The 21,947-nt window shown below is 35.0% G+C and overlaps 1 protein-coding gene across 7 annotated transcripts in view; it reads right to left on the reverse strand.

The window, feature by feature from the left end:
• SCN2A (sodium voltage-gated channel alpha subunit 2) overlaps window positions 1–21,947 on the reverse strand; it is a 78,021-nt gene that overhangs the window by 17,757 nt on the left and 38,317 nt on the right. For 5 of the 7 annotated variants that reach the window (XM_027678678.1, XM_027678681.1, XM_027678684.1 and 2 more), the window contains 6 exons: window positions 18,516–18,896; window positions 17,280–17,412; window positions 15,529–15,767; window positions 14,488–14,661; window positions 12,408–12,764; window positions 10,295–10,774 (listed from right to left, as the gene is read on the reverse strand). In XM_027678678.1, the coding sequence (XP_027534479.1) occupies window positions 10,295–10,774; window positions 12,408–12,764; window positions 14,488–14,661; window positions 15,529–15,767; window positions 17,280–17,412; window positions 18,516–18,896 (1,764 nt within the window). The remainder of the gene's footprint in view (window positions 1–10,294; window positions 10,775–12,407; window positions 12,765–14,487; window positions 14,662–15,528; window positions 15,768–17,279; window positions 17,413–18,515; window positions 18,897–21,947) is intronic. The other 2 variants (XM_027678683.1, XM_027678682.1) reach the window with 1 other exon arrangement.

A 21,947-nucleotide genomic window follows, 5' to 3' on the forward strand; every position in this document is an offset into this window, starting at 1 on the left:
TAAAATAACTTCTTATCTACAATCTATAATGCCAAATTGCTCTACTACAGGTGAGGTCACAAGATTAGAAACTACATCATGTGCATTTTTCCTATTGAAAATATTTTGATATTTTCATACAAGGAATTGCTGAAATTATTAGACTACTATTCTGAGCCACACATAAGAATTTAGAAGGGAAATTTCAGGAAGTCAGGACTGGGTGCCTTCCACATTTTGTACTGTTTAATTATTCCAATCATGTGGCTGCATTTTAGATTACACCAGATAGCATGTGTTAATACAAATAAATTTCCAACGTCATGACCAAACCAACAGCAAGCTCCACAGATGTATTTTCATGTCTCAAGTAAATGTTATTCTATCAAGTCAGAAAAAATCTAAAAAGTTTCAACATAAACTTTTTATTATCATTGACATGAAAACACATGTTATGAGTTGTATAGGATAATTTAATTCTCTCTGTTTCCAAAAGAGCAGCACATTACTTTAGAGCAGTAGCTGATGTTTTGCATTCTCACTTGAAAATGCATTTTCTGAATTTATTGTGCATTTTTAAACTACTTATTACTTTGGTACAGTACACATAGATGTCCAATCGCCATAAAAGGCCAAAAAAAAAATCTTTAGAAGACTAAAGTGAAAACAAATGCTTTTAAAACAATACCATCATAAAATAATACTGCACCAATAAATCATACTGATAATATAATTCAAACTTTAAAAATTATTCTTTTACACCATCACATTATGTTGGCAACAGACAAATATGAGTACTATAATAAGTAAAAGTAGTTTGATCACAGCATTCTATGGCTCTTCTAATGTTATCACTATGTGGAGTATAACATCAGTAAAATGGCTGCATTGATAAGTAGCTAATCTTATAAAGGGAATGATGTAAGCAGATTTAAAATAGAGACTACAGGGAATTAATACTTAACAGAGATGGTCTATGGTAACATTAAAGATATGTATTTTTGCTGACACTTAAATCTGAAGTTAGAGGCATTATTCCTTTAAAACATCTTTGAGAAGCTTCAGTTTTTTGTAAAGGAAATGTAAACAATATTAGTCTGTGGATACAGAAAGTAACTTAAGATTTGAATGGAATTTTACATTGCAGCAAGTATTCAGTATGTTCTTCAAACAAAAAGAAGATTCATTCCTTTCCCCCCCCTCTGATTCTACTGAATCACATTGACAATATATTGTGTTGTGATTTTGACGTAGGCTTAACTCTGACTTTTGTCTACCGTGGTGCACTATAGAGCACAATTTAGAGGAAGACCAAACAAATGGAAAAATATATTGTAGGGTGTATTATGCACTTAATTTCAGTGATATCTGCACACTCATTTTCTCTAAATTTTTTTTAAAATCCCAGCTTACATATTAATGTCTCATGTTTGTGCACAAATTTTAGCATCCATGAGGTCAGGTCCAGTGTACAGAGATATGGATTCACACTGTTCTGTAGATTATTATTTATAAATTTCCCACTGTAATATGTTCAAATTATAGATAATGCATGGCAGTTTGGTCATTGTGGAATACTGCCTCTAAAACTGAGAAACTGGAAAGTATGGAATAAAAACTGTAGTCCTCAAGTAAGGACCACAGCATTTAAACATCAATGGAAGTAAATCACCAATTTGAGGAAAAGGCCAGAAATACCATAAATGCAAGGTACATTCCGAAGAAATGTATATATGGTGTAAAAAAATTTCCATTTATCAATACAATACAGTAAATTATTTTTAAACTGAGCAGTGACTATCTGGTTTTATTATGAAGTGTTTTCTTAAAATGTTGCTTGCATCATTCCAATCTGGACAGAATGCTGTAGTAGTAGCAGAGCAAACAAAAATTATGAACTGGCTAAACGATAAGTTTGAAAAACCTACTGTCCATTCTTTTACAAGAAAATGAAGAGTTCAGTAACTCAGATATTATGAAGTTAGTTTAATAAGCACAGGGGATAATGAATTCCTATTACTGAAATCGTGTAAGACTAACAGTTAACATGGAAGAACTGAGATATCCACTATAAGGAGAGATCAAAAAGATCAGACAGAAAAGGCAGAAAATTATCAGTAGAACTGTCAATTACCAGGAACATCAAAAAGACAGCTTAATTTATGTGGGGCACTATGTATGGTAAGTTTTATCTTACACATCTCTTTTCACTAAAAATCTGGTATGCTTCCTTTACAGAGCTGTAACAATAATCACAGGAGTTAAGCTGAACAGAAAAATTCTAAATTGAATCGACAGCAGCTGATACTTGAAATGAAACAATTAAATGCCTTATCCCACTGAGAATTCAGTTACTCTTCTGTTGATGTAATAGAGCATTTCCTCAGCATGCTGCTCTATTATACCTGAATTTAGCCCCAACCTGAGCAGTATATAAAGAGGAATATTATAAAAATTATTCAATAAATTCAATCTGTAATAATTCAGTATCATTTGGGGAGGAAAAAAATAGAAATTTTCAAGAGATATAATTACTTGTTTCATTTTCCTTTGTTATGTTTAACATTGAAATTATTGTATGTCATTCTACACAATATTTATAAAATTCAGTACGCATTACAAACAGCTAGGAAGGTTTTATGATACAAAATCTTAGGATTTTATCAAATCAGTTAAATTCAGTATGCTAGGAAAACTTCTCAGTAGCAATCACATATTTCCACAGCAAACTTGTGCTCTGGCATAAAGCAACTGACGCAGGGCCATTGTACTGATTTCTATGTATTCAACACAACATCACCTGGAAATGGACCAGGTTATTGCTGATTATGCTTTGTCCATATGCTTCCAAATACATAAGAAGACTATTTCTACCACTTACTGTGACTTGCCAATGTTCACACATGGAATCCAGCTGGATAGCCAGACTACCCCTAATTGCAGACCCTGATATATTAGGTATTTGACATATCCCAGTTCTTTACCTTAACATATCTGAAAGTTACCTTGGTACCTGGTAAGCTGTTCTCTGCTCACCTGCATTATAAAAACTGGTTTTAGGCAATGACTATATACTTAACATGTATACAGCCTTTAAAAAAAATGAACCTGTAGAAACAAGATAATCGTCAAACTAAACTGTTAGCTTTGATCTAATAGTAAATCCCTTTTAAGCTTTTTGTTATACCATGGTTCCAGATTTCAAAAGTACTCAGTCATGCAGATTATAAAAGATTTATCAGGATCAAGCATTAGACACTCTTTGAGAGTTATGATCATTCATTTTTTTCTGAATAGTATGTTAAGGAAATTATTCTCAGAGAAATCTGTTTTTCAAAACCTTAGAATGTAGATACTCCATCTCCTTCACACAGAAGACAGTAAGGGGACAAAAGTACTTACGTGTTTCTAAAGCAGCAGAATACTGATTATCATAGAGATTTATATATCTTTTACATCACATGTACCAACAGTCTTGCCAGTCATGCTTTAGTCAGCAATACAGTATAGTATGAGATACAGGTTTTAGTTTAGCTTTCAAGATAGGAAAGCAGCTTGCCTATCAGAGCAGCATCACAAAAAGCAGCAGCCAAGATTAGGTCAGGAAGTTTTTTACAATATTACTTTCTGAACCTCAACATCTCACAGATTCATACAATTCTGCTTCACTTACAGCCAGGACACTTTTAACTGCTAACATTTCTTTCTTTCTTTGTTTCAAAGATCGTTATCTGAGAGTAGCTGAACAGCTCTTAGCTTAACATTTTTAACAAAGCTGAAATTTCATGATTGGCCAGGATGCCACTAATAGGTGTTGAAGTCATAATTTAAGAGACTGAAGGAGCAAAGAGCAGAACAGACACAAGCAGGAAGATGGCACCAAGAGAAACCACCATTTTGGTTTTGCTTTCAATTTCCTTTCCTCCCAAATACCTGTGAAAATGTTAAATAACGGAAATTACATTGCTTTTATTTTCTCATTGCTGTGTGGATGTCAGTATGAAAATGAGATGTTCTGTGATATACACGGCAATATTATATCCAACTATCCAGTCTTTTTCAGTACAGATATATCACCTATAAAAACAGTGAAGTGGTAAATAGCACTGTGATTCCCCTGGTATAATTAAGTGGAATCTGGATGTCACTCTTTCTAGTTCTTATACAGTCAGGCATACTAACTCTATCAGTACAAAATACCAGAACACTGTTAATCAAGGTATAACCATTTTGTGATGATTATTAGCTGTGAATACTGCAACCCAGGATCCCTAAATTATAGCCCACTCTGTAGTTTATTGATATTCAAAATTCTTTCCATCTACTTATTTATGAGCATTTCATAAATGAAAATATTTGCAAAAAAGTTGTATGAACGCAAAAGCATCATAAGTAGCAGTGGAAATATGCTCCAGTGGGAAAAAGCTCTCCCACTGGAAGCTACTTAAAATTCACACAAGAAATAGTGAGAGGATATTTCTGGAACAGAGTAAGGGACTTCTGTTTGCAAAGACTAAATAAGCAAACTCCAATTAACTCTAACATTAACAACTTAACATAATCCACTATGAATCACAATATGCCAATACAATGTGACCAATTCACAAACAATACAAAGCCTAATTTCTTCAGAGCATCAAAAGACTTTGAATAATGAATATTTTTAAATCAAAATACATCTTATCAGATAAATTATTCTGTAAAAAAAAGAGAAAAAGCTCTGCAATAAGTATATTTTAATTCCACTGATTTACCAAACTGGAAGCAATGTTATACGGCTGTGGTGCTGTAAATATTATGGCAATGTTTAATAGGTGAGATGTAAATCACACTGAAGCTGGGGACTTTTTGGTCCAAACTCAGTAGCTTATTTACTAGACTGCTGAACTTTATTTTTTACTGATTAGAAAGTTCAAGACAATTTTAGATGTTCTGGGAGGTAATTAATTTGTGAGCAAAAATTAAAGAGCTATAGTAAGACTAATTTGGGCCAGATCTTACTATTAGTTTTTTCTCTTTGCACCTCTACACCTGTAAGTGTGGGCGTAAGTAAGAGCAGAACTGATCTCTGAATGTTTGACCAGCCAAATACCAGTTTTGCATGAATCCTTTTAACCAAATTATGGTCACATGCTTTGACTGCAGAAATTAAGTTAATTTCATGCTTAACAGTGCTTCAAGTACTGCATATTAATCTCCAAAATAACTAAATGCTTGTACAAGTACTAAAGAAAAGCATTTCTAAAAAAAAAAAGTGAAAAACAAAAACATGACTATCATGAGTTTGAAAGTTACCTCCATTATAAGCTAAAATACAATAGTATGAATGTTTTCCAAAACAGCTAGCAGCTTTTCATTGTCAACATGACTTACAGATGGACTTATGTAAGCTTCTGATGAGAAATATAGCATATGTGTTACATATTCTGTCTTCCTTCAGAACAAAAGAAAACCCTTCAAAAATAGAAACCTGAAAACTATATCATAAAGACTGGGCAAGGTACATAGCATGCACTGCAAAATACTATTAAAATATCATGGACAGTATAGCATCTGTACCACAGAAATGTTGGGGCTGCCGATCTTGCCTGACCATGCTGTGATGCGAGTCCCGTGACTCAGCAGAGAGCAGCTGTGCATGTTGGTACTTATTGCAATGGATGGGGCAGGATCATAGCTGAGGAGCATGCAGGCCAGTCCATACCCGCTAAAAAGTGATTAAGTAGAATATACATAGAGATGTATAACTTGCTTAGGTAACCTGTGTAAAATTGGTGACACGATGCTCTGCCTCGCTAAAAGGCACCAGAGCTGCTCGCTTGACTGATCCAGCTTGGTTCTACTCCTGTGAGAAGTAAGAACGGTAGGAAAGGAAGTTCAGGACACAGCACCTCTGGTGTTTTGCACTGAATATTGCTTAAAGTAAAATATAGATTATTAATGTGCCTGCAACAGCATTAGGAGATTCCATTTTTCCAAACCATTTAAAAATATCTTATAATTGGTATAACTTAGCGTAATTACTGGCCTAGAAGTTACATTTAGCATACATTAATTATTACCAGCTATTATTATTTTTATTATTATTATTTTAACTAATTATTACACAGTCATACATGTACTACAAAATTTTCCATATATACCATCCCTGTAGTACTTATGCATCTAAAATGGCAAAATTATCTTTATGCTTTCTACACTGGATAGCAGTAATGCAGCTGAGATTCATAGACCTTTATGTATAGGACAATGGACTCAGCACAGTGGTCCCACATTTACTAATAGCCCTACTTCCATGGTAAAGTTTTCTTTAGTATTTGTACTCTAATTCCCTTATTACACTGTATTCACCCACTGCCATTCTTATGGACACAGTGTTCTTATAACTAATTTAATCTTAGGTTTCAGGCAATTTTCTATAAAATTCCATGTTAATTCTCACCTACTATGCATGTACTACATTGTATGTATTGTTTCTAGAAAGGTGTAATCTAGTTAACACTTCCATTAAAATACTGGAATGTGTGTGTGTTACAATAGAGAATGCACCCAATTAGTATACTTAATTAAAACTTGTTAATAAATCACAACTAATTTGTTGAAATTCAGCTTATTGCCCTATACCAGGGTGAATATGTGTATTCTGTGTCTACATAAAAGCAAGGAGAAGCATACACACATGCTCTGTTTCAGCCTCTGGCTGTCTTGTGCAGTCTCTGGTAGATGAACTCAGAAACAGCAGTATCATATAAGTGGAAAAACATGAGAGGCCAGAAATGTAAGGCACATTATAGCATGGAAAAAAGAAGAAGCCTTAAACAAAAAGCCATTTGTAGCCACTTTTTTTTTTTTAAATTAAAAAATGCCTTCTTTTGCTATGGATCATTTTCATGACAAGAGTGTTGTTCCTCTGACTAATAAGCCATCATTCTATATCAAAAAACATCGTGGATAAGAGTATCTAGTGAAGAGTAGGAAGTAGGATGAATATTTTAAAAATGTGCTTTTGTGACTCAAATCTACTTGAAATCTAGGCATTTCAATAAGAAATATGATCACAATCTTTGCTTACTGCTCCGTCACTATTTAAAGTTCCTGAAATTTGTAAACCTTTCTCTTCAATTTTTCACCTTCAGCTTCTGCAAGTGTAAGAAATTTTGGTCCTGAATATGCTCAGACAAGTTTCAGCTTGACCAGTCAAAACTGCTTGGCACTAGCTCATTCCTGACTTAATATGCATTTCTTTGTCTTATCACTTGATCAGTTTGCAGTTCCTGAAGGACAACAGGATTAAGTGCCTCCAAGAATGCAGCGAGGACACTGTTTTCTTCTAAAGATGCTATGTGGAGTAGAAAGCCTTCCTTTTTTGGGGGAAGCTTAATGACAGGAACTCATGTAAAATGTGGGATAAACCTCTTTAAAATTTTCCCCATAGGAATTCAATACTTTTTGTCACCCTGTAGAATAACCCAATTAGGGTCCTTGCATTGGAAGAAGGGATGATTTGGCTATTGAAAACAGTCAGCAGTCATCCCGTCCTGTTCCACAATGAAGTAATAGGTGCACCATTGTCACTGTGGTCATACTCAGCCCTGCTAGCCAGCAGCACAGAGGTTTGTATGAGGTGTATCTTCCATCTCTTCTACTGACATAATGTTCTTGTGCAGTAAAGAGTTAAAGAAAGAGCTATGGCAAAAAGAAGCAAATGGGAGAATATTGGTGATCAGGGAATTAATCTGATTTTGGTCCCTATTTCAAGATATTTTAGCCACTGACTACTGACTGTTAAAAAAAGTATAAATAGATTTTGTAGCAGGAAAAGATTTCATTCTTAAAACAGATGCCTTAATCATTAGGCAAGTTCCTTCTTGCTATCACTGTTCAGTGAATCACAAATTATTTTCTGCGCAACGATTGTAGTTTCAGCAAAAGAAATGGAGACTACTCCACTAGTACAGAACAGTCCTGTGATTACATTTTTAAAAACAGACTTCAGCAACTTATTAATCTAATAATCACTAATGAAAATATTTAAAATCACTTTTCAGTCATTTTAATGACATATAGTATTTAAATTGGTAGAATCCAACTACACTGCCAAATAAACTTTTGCAGAGAAGTTGCCAATTGAAAATTATCAGAGCTGTAATCTATAAACTTCAGTTAATACATACATAACTTCATAACTTTTAAAAGTGAACAGGCACAGGAAAAGTTTATGACAATTAAAACATGGTTTACTACTACCATGAGTAGTGGTAATATCATAATCAGTAACATCATCAGAATTAATCTGATATGAGTGGGAGCACAAAATAAGCAGCAAAGGGAGAAAAGTTTTCTTGGGTGCATACTTCTAAATGTACTGGAATTTCACAGTCAACACACTGTGTTTGTGTCAGATTTTCTTTTAATGTCATTCATAGAGTAATATAATCTGAAATATCATTTATAATATATCTGCAGAATAACAGTATCTTCTTCACACTTTCCAGTTTAGGCATTTAAAATGTTTTATAAAAAGTGTTAGGTTTACAGCACCCTTGAAACCAATAAAAATACTATACTAACCTTACAGACAAATACAGCTCGATAGATAGGTATTTCTAATGCCACCAAGACAGGAATAAATATTTTGTAATGAAGAAATGCAAAGTATTAAGTTTCCTAGTACTGAACTTGAACTGAAAACACTTTATTCCCAAACTTGCAGGACATCCTCTGGCTATCACTAGTTGCTAAGCAGGGAAAAGGCTGAAAGGGATAGATGGACTTGAAAAGACGAACAAACCCAGAAGGACCAGTTCTACACTAAAAAACTACGATTCACAAAAAGACAGAAAAATTATCTGTGCCATTACTGTCACATGCATTTGTTATGGATGATTTCAGTGATGGGTGGAATTTCACCAGATCAGCAATAGAATTTGCTGCTCCTTTGGCAGCAATAACTTTTGAAACAGTTAACAATGGGACAATAGAACAGTGGAAGGACAGAGCAATGCTCTAGATCTATGTGGCTTAAAGGTGCCTGAGAAGATTCTTTCTCTTATCTTATGTACAAAGACAGAATAGAATCAACCAAAATTCTACATTCAGTGAAACTTCCTCTTCATTACACAGAAAAAATTAGAGGTTAAACTACAACAAACTCTGACTTGTTCTACACCCAAGTCATGGTTTTGAAGAGTAAGATAAATACTAATATATTCAATCTGAAAAGAAAATATTTTTAAAAGAACAATAAAGACATTTGTGATAAAAAAAGACTAAATGACTAAACATGTAATACAGTTTGTAAAAAACGGATCTCAGGGTGAAAATTACTGAATCTTACACATATTTATACCCTGAGATTCAAGCATGAGAAAATCACTTATGAAAACCTTTATGTTAGTTGTTAACTACCCCACAGCATGCAATACTGCTTAAAAATACCCATACTAATGCCAAATGATCTAGCATCGGTACTAAGCATAGCATAAACTTACTCCTTTGAGAGGGTGTGCCTCCATCACTGTCAGTTGTGCAGGACAGACCACTGGGTTAAACACGATAATAATGCTTTGGCATCCGTAACTCTTTAAGTGTTAGCTTGGATGTATTCACTCGGCATCACATTGTGCCAGAAAGAGGTACATTTTATTACAGTCAGAGTAGGTAGATTCAGTAGATTCAAATATCTTAAAGCTTCGAAAATAACAATGGGTAGTCATATGAAAGCATCTTATACTGAGGTATAAAGCTTTTTTTACCAGAAGGCCATTACTTCACTTCTTCAGTGGTTCTGTTACTGTTGGAAGGATTATTAGTGATTTATATGAAATTGTTTAGATACTGGTCCAGTATTCAAATGTACCTATCTATGATGTATGTAGATGTATTCCAACAATATCAGAAAGGTTAAAAACATTGGAATCAACTGCTGAGTTGACAGGAGGCACTCCAGAAAGCAGATAAAGGAATAAATAAACTGCACTGGTGAAATAAGCATGGAGGAACTTGTACCAGCCACACATACTTTGTATGACTTCTGGTATTCAGGGTTAGTAATTGATTCCTTTGCTTGTTAAAGATTTAATTAAATAAACATTTTCTAAAATATTGTCTTATGCATCTTGATTATTACTGTAAATGCAATATTGTACCACCATCTCACTCAAAACTTGCAACCTTACATCAATTCATTTTAAATAACATTACAAGTTTGTAAATGCTGTTATAAAGGAATTAAAGAGAGATTTCAATTCAACACTAGTAACCTTCAGAAAAAAAGAAAAGCATCATGGTATTTTAAATTTAAAAATAGTCTTACCTCTTTGCTTTCTTCCAGGTCTGACTCACTGCTGAACTCCTCTGTATTTAAATTTTCAAAATCTGATTCCCCGACAGCAATTGGCACTGTCACAGTGAGACTTGGGTTGTTTATGAATGACATGTAATCACTTTCATCAACAACATATTTTTCCACGCTGCTGCCTATGCCACTGGTAGTTCCATTCCCTTCTTTAAGATAGGCAAGGTTTTTACCTATGTCCACTATTGTATGGTTGGAAATACAGCTGTCTTTTTTATTGTTTAGGTCTTCAAGAGGTTTGATTTCATCTAAAACTTTCTGTTTTCTAACAAAGGCTTTTTGGATGAATTCACGCACTTTTCTCTTCACATAATCTATGCCTTTCTGAATCCTTGCCACAGCAATCTGGAGATTGTTCATTTCATTATCATCATCTGTAGCAGCAAGGTTGTCTGAACTAAATGAGCTTAGCAGCAAGGCCAAAAAGAGGTTGAGTACCTAAAAGACAGTAAGGAAAAATATATTAGATCTCTTATTTTTAAGTCATAAAAGCAATTCCATTATGAGTTGTGCAATATGACATAAATTTTATTTCACAGCTAGTACTTTATTTCAACCCACTGTCCTGCTATTCTTTCCAGTCCATAATCCTTGTCCCCCACATTTTATTATATGGCCAAAAAACATTTTAAGCTGGTTTAACTTCACTAATATAAGTGAAAATCAGAGCTGTCCCTTGACTTTCTCCTTCACACTGGTTGTGTAGATCTGCTTCTCAAAAAGGAGAATGACACAAGGAGGCAAGATACAGCATAATATAGTAATTTATGCAAGCTACATCCACCGTAGTGTTCATGGGCCAGGACAATGCAGGCAGACACCAGTCTTCTACTGTTGAACAGACCATAGTTTCAGTGTCTCTAATTCAGAACACAATAAACTTATATTTGGCAAGAATGTATGAGTCTATTTTGGACTTGAGCAAGAAAACTTGCTAAGTGATAAAGGGTCCACAGGTAGGATACACCTCAATTTCAGGAAACTATTTCAGAATTACTTGCATGACATTTTACAGACATACAAGAGAAATCTGGATTGCATGCAATTATGACAGACTGTGCAAAACCGATTAAAAATCAGTTAACTTAAATTATATTTGTCAATTCTTCCTGTTCAAATTTGCAGAATATTTTGGAAGGTATATCACAGGAGTCTCACATTAGTCTGGTAAGAGTTGATATTTATGCCTGTGGATAAGGATATTTATAAAATTTGTGCATTACACCAAAGAGAGAAGGGGATGCTAGCACTCAACAAGTAAGAACTACAATTAAGTATAACCATGGTAAATCAGGTGAAATAACTGGAAATCAATGGGACATTTAATTCTGAAGTACTAGTGGTACAGGAAATTATTGTTTAGAAAAAAATGAAAAGTGTATATATACAGAAGGTGTGAAAACTTGCAAGGTGGAAGCACTACAGAATAGGGCATAGAGGCTGCATCAGGAAAGCAATGCTGGTACAGAAATTTCATGTCATTTGGGGATGTACTACAAGGAATATTGGGTGTAAGAAATGGAAATATAATTATTCCACATTATTACTACTTAGGTCCCTATTTAAAATGTTGTTTAGGAGGAATTCAGAGGCCAGTAGCAAAAGGGATAAATAGTTTACAAATCATCACCTATGAGAAAAAATTGAAGAGCTAGGCTTGGTTTGTTACAGAAAGAAAAGACTGAAAGTGGAAACAGTAAGCTTTTAATATTATAAATGTTGTCATGAAGACTAACAGTTTCCACTATTGTGACCAGTTAGTTTAATTGGCTGTAAAAGGTAATTTAAGTTAGATGTTTTTTTAAAAGGCATGTAAAAGGCATTTTTAACTCTAAGCATAATTCAGCACTGATCTTGCTAAAAAGGTTATAAACTTACTGAGATTTAAAAGAAAATGCAGACAAATATTTTTCATAAATGATCAAGGTGTATTTGAACATGGTTTAGAGAAAAGGCAAATGAACTACATGATCTCCTGAAGCCCTCCTCCAGTCTTCTTCTCTGATTTCTAAATCATAAAAAATAGGAAGTATGTTCTAAGAGTTCTAAAAAATCCCCACTGATTACATACCACCAGGTTTCCAATCACCATGACCATCATGAAGACTGTAAGGCACATGGTTTGGCCTGCAACCTCCATGCAGTCCCACATCGTTTCTATCCATTCTCCACACAGCACTCGGAATACAATCAGGAAAGAGTGGAAAAAGTCATGCATGTGCCAGCGTGGAAGTTCACAGTCACTGGAGATCTTGCAGACACATTCCTTGTAGCTTTTCCCAAACAGCTGCATCCCAACCACAGCGAAAATGAACACAATGATGGCCAGCACCAGGGTCAGATTCCCCAGAGCCCCCACTGAGTTGCCAATAATCTTAATCAGCATATTTAGAGTTGGCCAAGATTTTGCCAATTTGAAAACTCGAAGCTGCAAAACAGAAGAATGGGATACAGTTATTCATGTTACTAATAGTAGTTCATAAGTAATGAACTTACTGCTATACATTTCATATTTCAGTTACCCTATGTCTAAAGCATGTCTTATGTAACCTTTAGAAATTTTAGTTACAAAATTTCTGTTTCCAGTTCTTTGTACAAGAAAACTCATCAGGTCTTAAGTCCCGATTTAAATGATAACAAATAAAAAATACTGTCTTCTACACTTATTTCAATTACATTGCAATTATCACAGTTATCACTCTAATTCAGACTTTGCCTCTTTTGGTGATCTTAGGTATTTACAAAAAAGTTGTACTTGTTAGACAAGGTGGACAAAACAGTCTTTCTCCTTTAGTTAACTCTAAGAGAATATTACTAAAATAAATGAGCACATATGAAATGTGATCAGTGTAATAGGATCATAAGTTTATAGATACTTCCAGATCACTTTCATATTAACTGGCAGTGAGATGGAAGAAACGGTTTTCCTAGAAAGAGAAACAAGCTGGAGTTGTTAATGTCAGACATACAAGTTACTCAAAAATATCTTTAACAATATCTTTTCTGTCATTTAAAATAAATGTACTGTGTGTTACAAAGTTTGTCCTACAACATAGAGGAGAAAAAAAAAGGGAAGTATAATAATAAAGTACAAATTAAACCAGAAAAAAATGAAATTACTGGAAAGTTACAGCAAGTGTTCAGATAAGAGGACAGTATTACAATGAATTTAAAACAAAATATTTTGTCACGAGATGAGATACAAATAAAATACATATATGCAAATTTAGAATTCTACTACTGCAAGAGAAGTCAATCCAGACAGATATCAGACTTCAGGCAAAGTGGAGTATAATGCTACTCACAGAACAAGAAAACATATGTATTTGAACCCCCTCCTTTTTTAAAGGGGATTTATTTAACTTTTATTGAAAGTTAAATATTTTTTTTGCTTTATTTAAGGTAAAAGTTGAGCTTGATGACTAGGAACTCTAGCTTCACGTCTCTTACTGTGTAGGTCTTTTCAGAAGAGGATTTGGCCATCTACTTGCATGCTAACCTAGTCTGCAGCAAGACCAAGGTTTTTAAAGCTCCTGTTAATGAAAGAGAATATCTAATAATAGACAGAAATATTGCAGTGACTTCTGAACAGAAAAGCTGTTAGACAGCAAATGGACCTTGCAGAGGATGGCGAAAAGGCTGGCAGTGATGAAAGACCCCTATACAAAGAAAAATCTTAACACTACTCTCTTTTAAAACTAACCATGCAAGCCCATTGGTAATGGAAGTCTATAAGCTAAAACTGTCAATAAACTTTTATTAACTAACCCATTATTCACTAATTGATTTACTAATCTTCAGGCGTAAGTAGTGAGGGCCTGTGGCTCTTGCATTTTTCATTTGCTCATCTAGGGAGAAGACTCTAAGAGATACTTCTATTAAAAAAAGTTAATCCTTAAAGCACACTTATTGCAGGAATAGAATTGATGATGACAATGTCTTGAAGGAGAAATAGATGTTACTAAGATGATACGTAAAACAAACTTGACATAATAGATACATGCCATCTAGTGGGTATGCAAGCATTTTGTAAATTCTGAAAAGATCTTCTGTCTTAGCCACATGTAAGGTACAAATGAAAAATCTACAAAGTATAGATGCACAAATACAAAAGAAATAACATGGAAACATATTTTATTTAGTATACTTACCAATCTGAATGATCGAAGGACAGATAATCCTTCCACATTTGCAAGGCCAAGTTCCATTAAACTAAGACTCACAATAAAACCATCAAAAATATTCCAGCCCTCTTGGAAATAATAATAAGGATCCATGGCAATTATCTTGAGAAACATTTCTGCTGTGAAAATTCCAGTAAACACCTGCAAAGAAAATACAGTTTCTTACTCCAATTTAATGAGACAATATTTAAAAAGTAAAACTACTGGTATCAACTTTTGGTAAGTTATATTTTCAGTAAGCAATTCATGATAAATCTGAATAGTTTCCTTATATGGCCATACATTGGGGTTAGGAATAAAATTCAGATTTGAAGCTCACATATGCATCACAACAGTTTGTTTCCAAAAAAAAAGAGGTACATGGGAAAATGAGGGTTTTATCTAGCCTGCTAACATGCGTGTGTGCCAATACAGAGAATCTCTTCAGATTTTAATGCCCTGTAGATTTCATCTTTGCATGTAGGCCATGTTTTTGCTTCTAGTGATAAAGAGAAGCTTATGATAGCGACAATTATTTCATTAAGAAAAAAAATTATACTGAAAGTTGAGAACTGTTCTTCTTCAGATAACCTGTGGAAGGCACTGTCATTCCATGCCTCCAGTTCCTGCAGAGTTGCAGTAAATCTGCCACGCTTACTGGGTCTTTCTCCTCTATAATTCCCTGAATACCCAGAACCTCAGGAGGTGCTAGTGAGGAGCAGAATAACTGTGGGAAAGGAACTAAAATTTCTGATGATTTGTAACTATCCATCCAAGAAGAAAATAAAAATTCCTTTAACCAGCTTCAATGACAGAAGCTGAAGGTTTTAAAAATCAGTAAATCTTACTATCTTTTGTTCTGTAAAGCAAGAGTTGTGAAATCCACAAATGTCAACAGCTTAAATGTAAATTTAAATTCAACCATCCCAAGCCTACAAATATCTAGTCAACATTTTCTTCTGTGCATAGGTCACAAAAGAATTAAATAAAAATGCATTTCACATACATGGCACATGATGAAAGACTTACAAGGTTTCCTACTGAAAGCACACCGCTAAACTGTTCTGTCATTGGATAGTGCTCCATGGCCATGAACAGGGTGTTTAGGACGATGCAGATAGTAATGGCCAGATCAACAAATGGGTCCATCACAATCAAATTTACAATATGTTTCACTTTCAGCCAGGGAGTACAGCAGTCCCAAATTAAGCAAGTGTTAGCAAATTTATACCAGCACGGTGGGCATTTCTGTCTGGATTCTTCCAGTTCTGGAGAGAAAAATAAAAATAACATTTTAAACATGTTTCTCTATTCTAGCATCACCTGGGTATTTCCTTGAAGCCTAAATGCTGTTTTCCAAGGTACTGTTGATCAACTGTGTTGATATTTTGAAACCAAGACTGCAGTCAGTCAAAAGAAACTACAACTTCTTTTGTAATTTGTAAAAAATGGAAAAAAGTATACTAAAGATTCAATAGATAAAAGAACTATTCACAAGCTACATAAGATGCAAAAGACAAATTTTTCTCAGAAATCTGTCATACAGGCTGGGTGATGAGGGGATTGAGAGCAGCCCAGTGAAGAAAGACTTGGGGGTATTGGTGGATGAAAAATTGAACATGACCTCATGACTCAGAAAGCCAATCTCCTCATAGGCAGCACCAAAAGAAGTGTGACCAGCATAAGAAAGATGTGGACCTCTTAGAGCTGGTTCAGAGGAGGCCACAAAGATGATCAGGGGCTGGAGCAACTCTCCTATGAGGACAGGCTGAGAGAGCTGGGGTTGTTTATCCTAGAGAAGAGAAGGCTCAAAAGGGACCTTTTAGTGTAGCCTTCCAGTACCTAAAGGGGGCCTGCAGGAAGGATGGCCTGGTACTCTTTATCATGGAGTGGAGTGAGAGGATGAGGAGTAAGAGTTTTGAACAGAAAGAGGGTAGATTTAGAATAGATATTAGGAAAAAATTCTTTACTGTGAGAGTGGTGAGGCACTGGTACAGGTTGCCCAGAGAAGTTGCGGATGCCCCATCCCTGGAAGTGTCCAAGGCCAGCTTGGATGGGGCTTTGAGCAACCTGGTCCAGTAAGAGGTATTCCTGCCCATGTCAGGGGGTTTGGAACCAGGTGATCTTTAATGTCTCTTCCAACAATTTTTTTTAAAGTTTCCCCATGAAAGATAAACATTTAGAGCAAACCTGAAGTCAGATAACTATTTAAACAGCATTATGGTCCACATATCCACAACTGCTCATTATTACCTTCCAATCTGCTATTCTGAACACAGACATTCAAGCCTCAAAGTAATGTTTTGCCCTTTCTTACAAATAGTTGTTTAATTCCCTGATTCAGGTTCATTGCATTTAGCCTTACAGAAAGAAGAATGTGATCCTTCCTTTGTGAAACAGCAGGTATATTGAATTGGCAGAAGGGGATTGTTCTGCCGCAAGAAGCATAGCCCTTTCGGTAACGTAAAAAGATCTTTTATCCCAAAACGTAACTTTACTAGAGAAAGACTACACTGAACAATTGTTTTCACTTGCATTTAAATTAGAAGCTTGCTGCTTCCACCTCAAACCTATCAGTATACTGGAAGCTTGACTGCTTTTCCAAATTTAGCAGTTACATATTAAAAAAAAAAAAAAAAATCTACCTCTATATAGAAATCTCTTCTTGTCTGTACCCTCTAGGTTGACATAGCTGCCTCAAAACGCCAGTACTACTTAAAGTTTCACACATTTAATAGCACTTTAAGGCACTGTCATACAAAAAGATATGTGTTACATACCTTCCATTGTGTTTGTAAGCATGCTGGCTATACTCATTGCCCTTTGCCTTGCACTAGGATCTGTTAGGTAGTCCATAGGAACGTGGTAAGAACTAGACCGTCTCTTTCTTAAGTCAGTTTCTGTAGTAGTGCCCTGAAAATAAAGCACCGATAAAATAGCTAATTGATGGTTCATTTAATAAGAATAGCACTTAAATTATTGCAGAAGTATACTGGTTTAAAATACTGCTGTCACACACCATGCTCCATTCATGCTGTGGCTTTGCAATACACTAATGTATGCCTAATTTTGTATAGAGCAAATAGTCAAATACTGCAGTAGGGTTGCTTTTGTGCCTGAAGAATATGTTTTTAAGTATTTTGCTGAAACAGGGCTGGACATTAAAACAGATTTTAGACTATAAACAGTTTCTAAACTATAAAATTTTTCACAATGCTTGTCAATGAGCTCTGCCATAAATATTGTTCTAATTAGGCAGTGAAGTCTTTTTCTAAACATGAAAATGCACAGCCCACACAGCTAGCAGTAAAAGAACAAAGAGTAAGTGCGTTTTAGATAACTCTTAATTTGGAATAAATTATCAATTTCCTAGCACATTTTTTCGAATGAAATAAAAGAAAAAATATTTAGTAATGTTGACTGAAAAAACCCCACAGAAAAATTAATTATGTTACAGGAACACTATCACAACCCATCTAAGTTGTAGTATCAGGGTTACATCAAAAGTTTCACGTATGGTCAGTTGGAAGTTAATGCTCATTTAATATATTCCATTAAGTAAATGTAATTAATTTAAACATATATATTAAAGATATAATTCTATATATAATTGATATATTATATAATATTATATACAACAAATGTATTGTATATTAAATATAATAAATATTATTAAGTAAATATAATCAATTTTTTTCCATTTGGATATCCTTTAAAGTACAGAACCTTGCAGTTAAAACTAAGAATAATGAATCAATGGGTGTAAGACTACACAGACTAAGTTTACTATGCAATTCTGTTAATTCCCAGAAAATTAGCATGTATTTTTACATATTTAGTCAATGAGTGGTTGACAATTTCAGTTTTTCCTTTAGCTTATAATGGGAATATATGAAAGGAGCATTCACAGCTTGGCCAGAAAGGCAATCATTGCCAAAGTGAATAAATTTGGTAGAAACAGTTGCTGATCCTACAGTGAGAGAACAGCATGCCTGAGCTATTGCAGACTTCCTTACATTGCTAGCAGAGGCTGCTTTATCAATCATCACCTCTGGCAGGAGCTGTCCAGTAGGCGAGGTCAGAGCTGGTGGCCCACCAACTAAAGACACTACTCCGTTGCAATCCACAGTGCTGTGCATCTTCCCATTTGCTGGAAGTGCAGGTACTGTTCTGGATGACCTACTGGCCTGACTAATGTTACTGTTGCGCCGTTCACCGTGTCTATGAGGAACAAAGAGAGAATCTCTTCTGCTCTCATTGTCTTCAAAAGTGCTGTGCTCATCATCAGCAAAGTCATTTTCTGATCCTACATCCTTTGCTCGACCTCTGAAGCTGAAAAGACTTGTTCTGCTGTTGCGCCTTGGGGAGAACAGGGAGCCGCGAATGCTCAGCAAAGACTGTAGGCAAATAAAAACAATTATTATCAGATGAAAATTCTTTAAAATACAGCATTTTCATATAGAGAAAAAACCCATAATGTCTTAAAGGGTAAAGTAATCTACAAAGAAATGAACTGGTACAGTCCCCCCCTAATACACTCCCTTTTGGGTAGTAAACAAAGAGCACATAAGTGACAGACGAAGACTAGTTACTTTACTGCTTTGGATATATGAAATCAATTGGTTTAATTAGAGTAAAAGAAACTGCTTTACAGAATTGTTTCCTCTGCTATTCTGCCTGTGTTATTACCAACTGTTCATAAACTGAGTAAGTGTATCTAGACACTGTTTACTCCAGGTTGGCATTAGTCTGACAGGCTGAGTAAATAAAATTTTAGGCAAATTGCCTGTGACTCAGTCTGCACACAGAGGTAGTTCCCAAATACTGCCTAGTTTAAAAAAATACATCTCTTTTTAGATACTAAGCAAGTAGGCTACAACAAGGTTTTGATTTTTTTTTTTAAAGTCTTAGCTATCCTGAATACGCAAAGATACGCCTGTAATTTTGTATTAACAGCTTCACTAATCTTCATCAGTTTACTCATGTGAGTAAATGTTCTGCTATGCAAGGATCTTATCAGGGTCAGAATAAAAATAATGCTCTAATCTTACAAATAATTATACATGTTCTTAATTTTAATTCATATCAGTAATTGCCTTGACTTGATTGATTAGCATTAGCACCTGATTTCACCCAAGACCTCTATGAACAGCAGAGATGATACATAACAAAGCAGTCAAAGCAGTGTCTTTGTTTCTCTTCTGCAACTTATCTTTGTGGATCTGAGCACCACTGTTCTGGGTACTGCAAAATGCAGAACAAAAAGGCACTCTGCAAAGAATTTATCATCTAAGTGCAACACAACAGATGAATACAAAAAGAGAGGGAATACAAGGAGGCAAATTGATGAGTATGATAAACAGTCATCTTAGCTCACCTGAAGTCATTTCCCTGTCAAGCTTTCTGTAGGCAGCATGGTAAAAGAGAGTTTTAAAGAGGGATTTGAGGAAAGCAATGAAGTGTTCTGTGAAAACTCATGGGAGTGTCTTCCAAGCATGAGAGGCAGCATACCAGAAAGAGCTCAAAGAAACTAGTTTGAAAATTTAACAGAAGGTTATGGATGCTGGCATGGGTCAGTCAAAGCTAGGATTTCACTTGTTTACTGTAAGTAGACAAGGTGGGTTGGGAGGAACTTTAGGTACAGTATGTTTAATGGTATTAAAAAATTTCTTTAGGTAAATATGTTTACTAGCAGATTAGATAAAAGCAATGGGATAGGTTAGTGCACTTTGCAACAACATTGCATTGATGAATACAGCAGTAATTGGGAAATGGAAAGAGGCCCAAGTTAGACACGATTCACAGCTGTGGGTCCAGAATAGAGTTTAAAAAAAAAAAAGAAAAGAAAAAGAGAGAGAAAGAAAAAGGAACTAGCAAAAGGCCTTGTGGAAATCCCTTTGAAACTGACAAAGGGGTAAAAGTATCTTCTAAAGCACAGCTAAACCAGGAGAATTGAGAGGACAAAAAATCATGAATGTTAGGAAGAACAAGCTTTCGAGAGGAAGAAAATGGTCATTTACATTGAAAGAAAATGAAATGTTAAGGAAAAAGTCAAAGATGAGGTACAAAACTGAGTTTTCTCTAGGAAAAAACTGATGAGTGGAACTTCTGTATAGTGGTTAGAATCCAGAGTGAAAAGGAACTAAGGTTGGAAAACCAGAGGGGAAGGGATTTCTAGACTGCCATAGTCAAACAGCTGTAAATGAACTTGGGAGATGAAAAGGTTAGAAGAGCAAGTTGTATGAGGAATGCTTAATTTCTCACAAGATGGATTAATTGAGCTGCAGTTGAATAAGGCTGCTGTTTGAATGAAGACACAGGCAAGAATATGCACCTAAGGGATCAGATGGGTCTTCAACAGGCAGTTGAAGTCAATTGATACAGGTGTGAAAATTTGTATAAGAAACAGAATGAATCACGAAGTAACTAAATTCAGCAATGAAGTCTTACAGAGATTAGTTAGACAGTTAACAACACAAAATGGTGGCAGACCAAGGAGGTGAGATGGGGGAAGGATGCAGTACTATTGAAAAAGGAAGTACAACAGGAGTGGAAGGAGTGGCAGAAATAGAAAGTTGGAAACATTATATTCCCACCGTGGTCTGATCTAAGAAGGACAGTCCTTAATAAGAAAACACTGGATGAAGAGGTCTGAGCTTCTTTGAGAATGGGAGCTGGAGAAAATGATACATGAAAAGAATATGAATGCTCATGATCTATTAAGGGATGAAACAGGCTTTCCAGAGGCAGTAACAGAAGAGGATTAAAAAGGACAGGAATGAGTTTAGTAATAATGACTAAAAAGAGGGAGAAAGCAACTCATAAAGATCAGGGAGAATTGAGAAGGTGGGGATAAAAGGAAGAAGCATACTGAGGTACAAAAAGAGGCAGAAAAAGGAGAGAATGGATGTGGGATCTGGACTTGAAGTGCTGAGGGGAGAGTGAGAGGTGGGCAAACAAAGAGGAGCTTTGAAAACTGTAGAAGGGATAACATAAAACTATCAAAGGAAATAAATGTCTGGATGGGAGATGCAGATGGCACTCTGAATCACTGGTGTTTCAAGGGAACACATGCAAGGACACATTGCCACACATATTTCTACCTTCTTTAAGATAACACAATTAATGGTCTCACATCAATTAATTTTTCAATTTTCACATGAACATTTATGTAATTTCTGATGAGCTTTTTGCATGCAAAATTTTAGTGCTTTTCTCATTTGAAACATTACATTTCTTTGTATGTGTGCACCATATTTTGAAGCCACTGATTATGCTGAACACATCCAACTTCATGGGGAGATGGGTCTATTTGCACTAAGAAACTTGAAATACAGCTCATGTTAATTACACACAAAATTTTGAATTTTCACATATAAATTTAGAATAAACCCAAAATCTCTCAAATTTTTACATTTTCATATCTGGCTGCAAGTTTTAACTTGGTC

The sequence above is a fragment of the Neopelma chrysocephalum genome, unplaced genomic scaffold (assembly GCF_003984885.1).
Source record: "Neopelma chrysocephalum unplaced genomic scaffold, ASM398488v2 Primary Assembly neopelma1_44, whole genome shotgun sequence".
NCBI classification, from domain to species: Eukaryota; Metazoa; Chordata; class Aves; order Passeriformes; family Pipridae; genus Neopelma; species Neopelma chrysocephalum.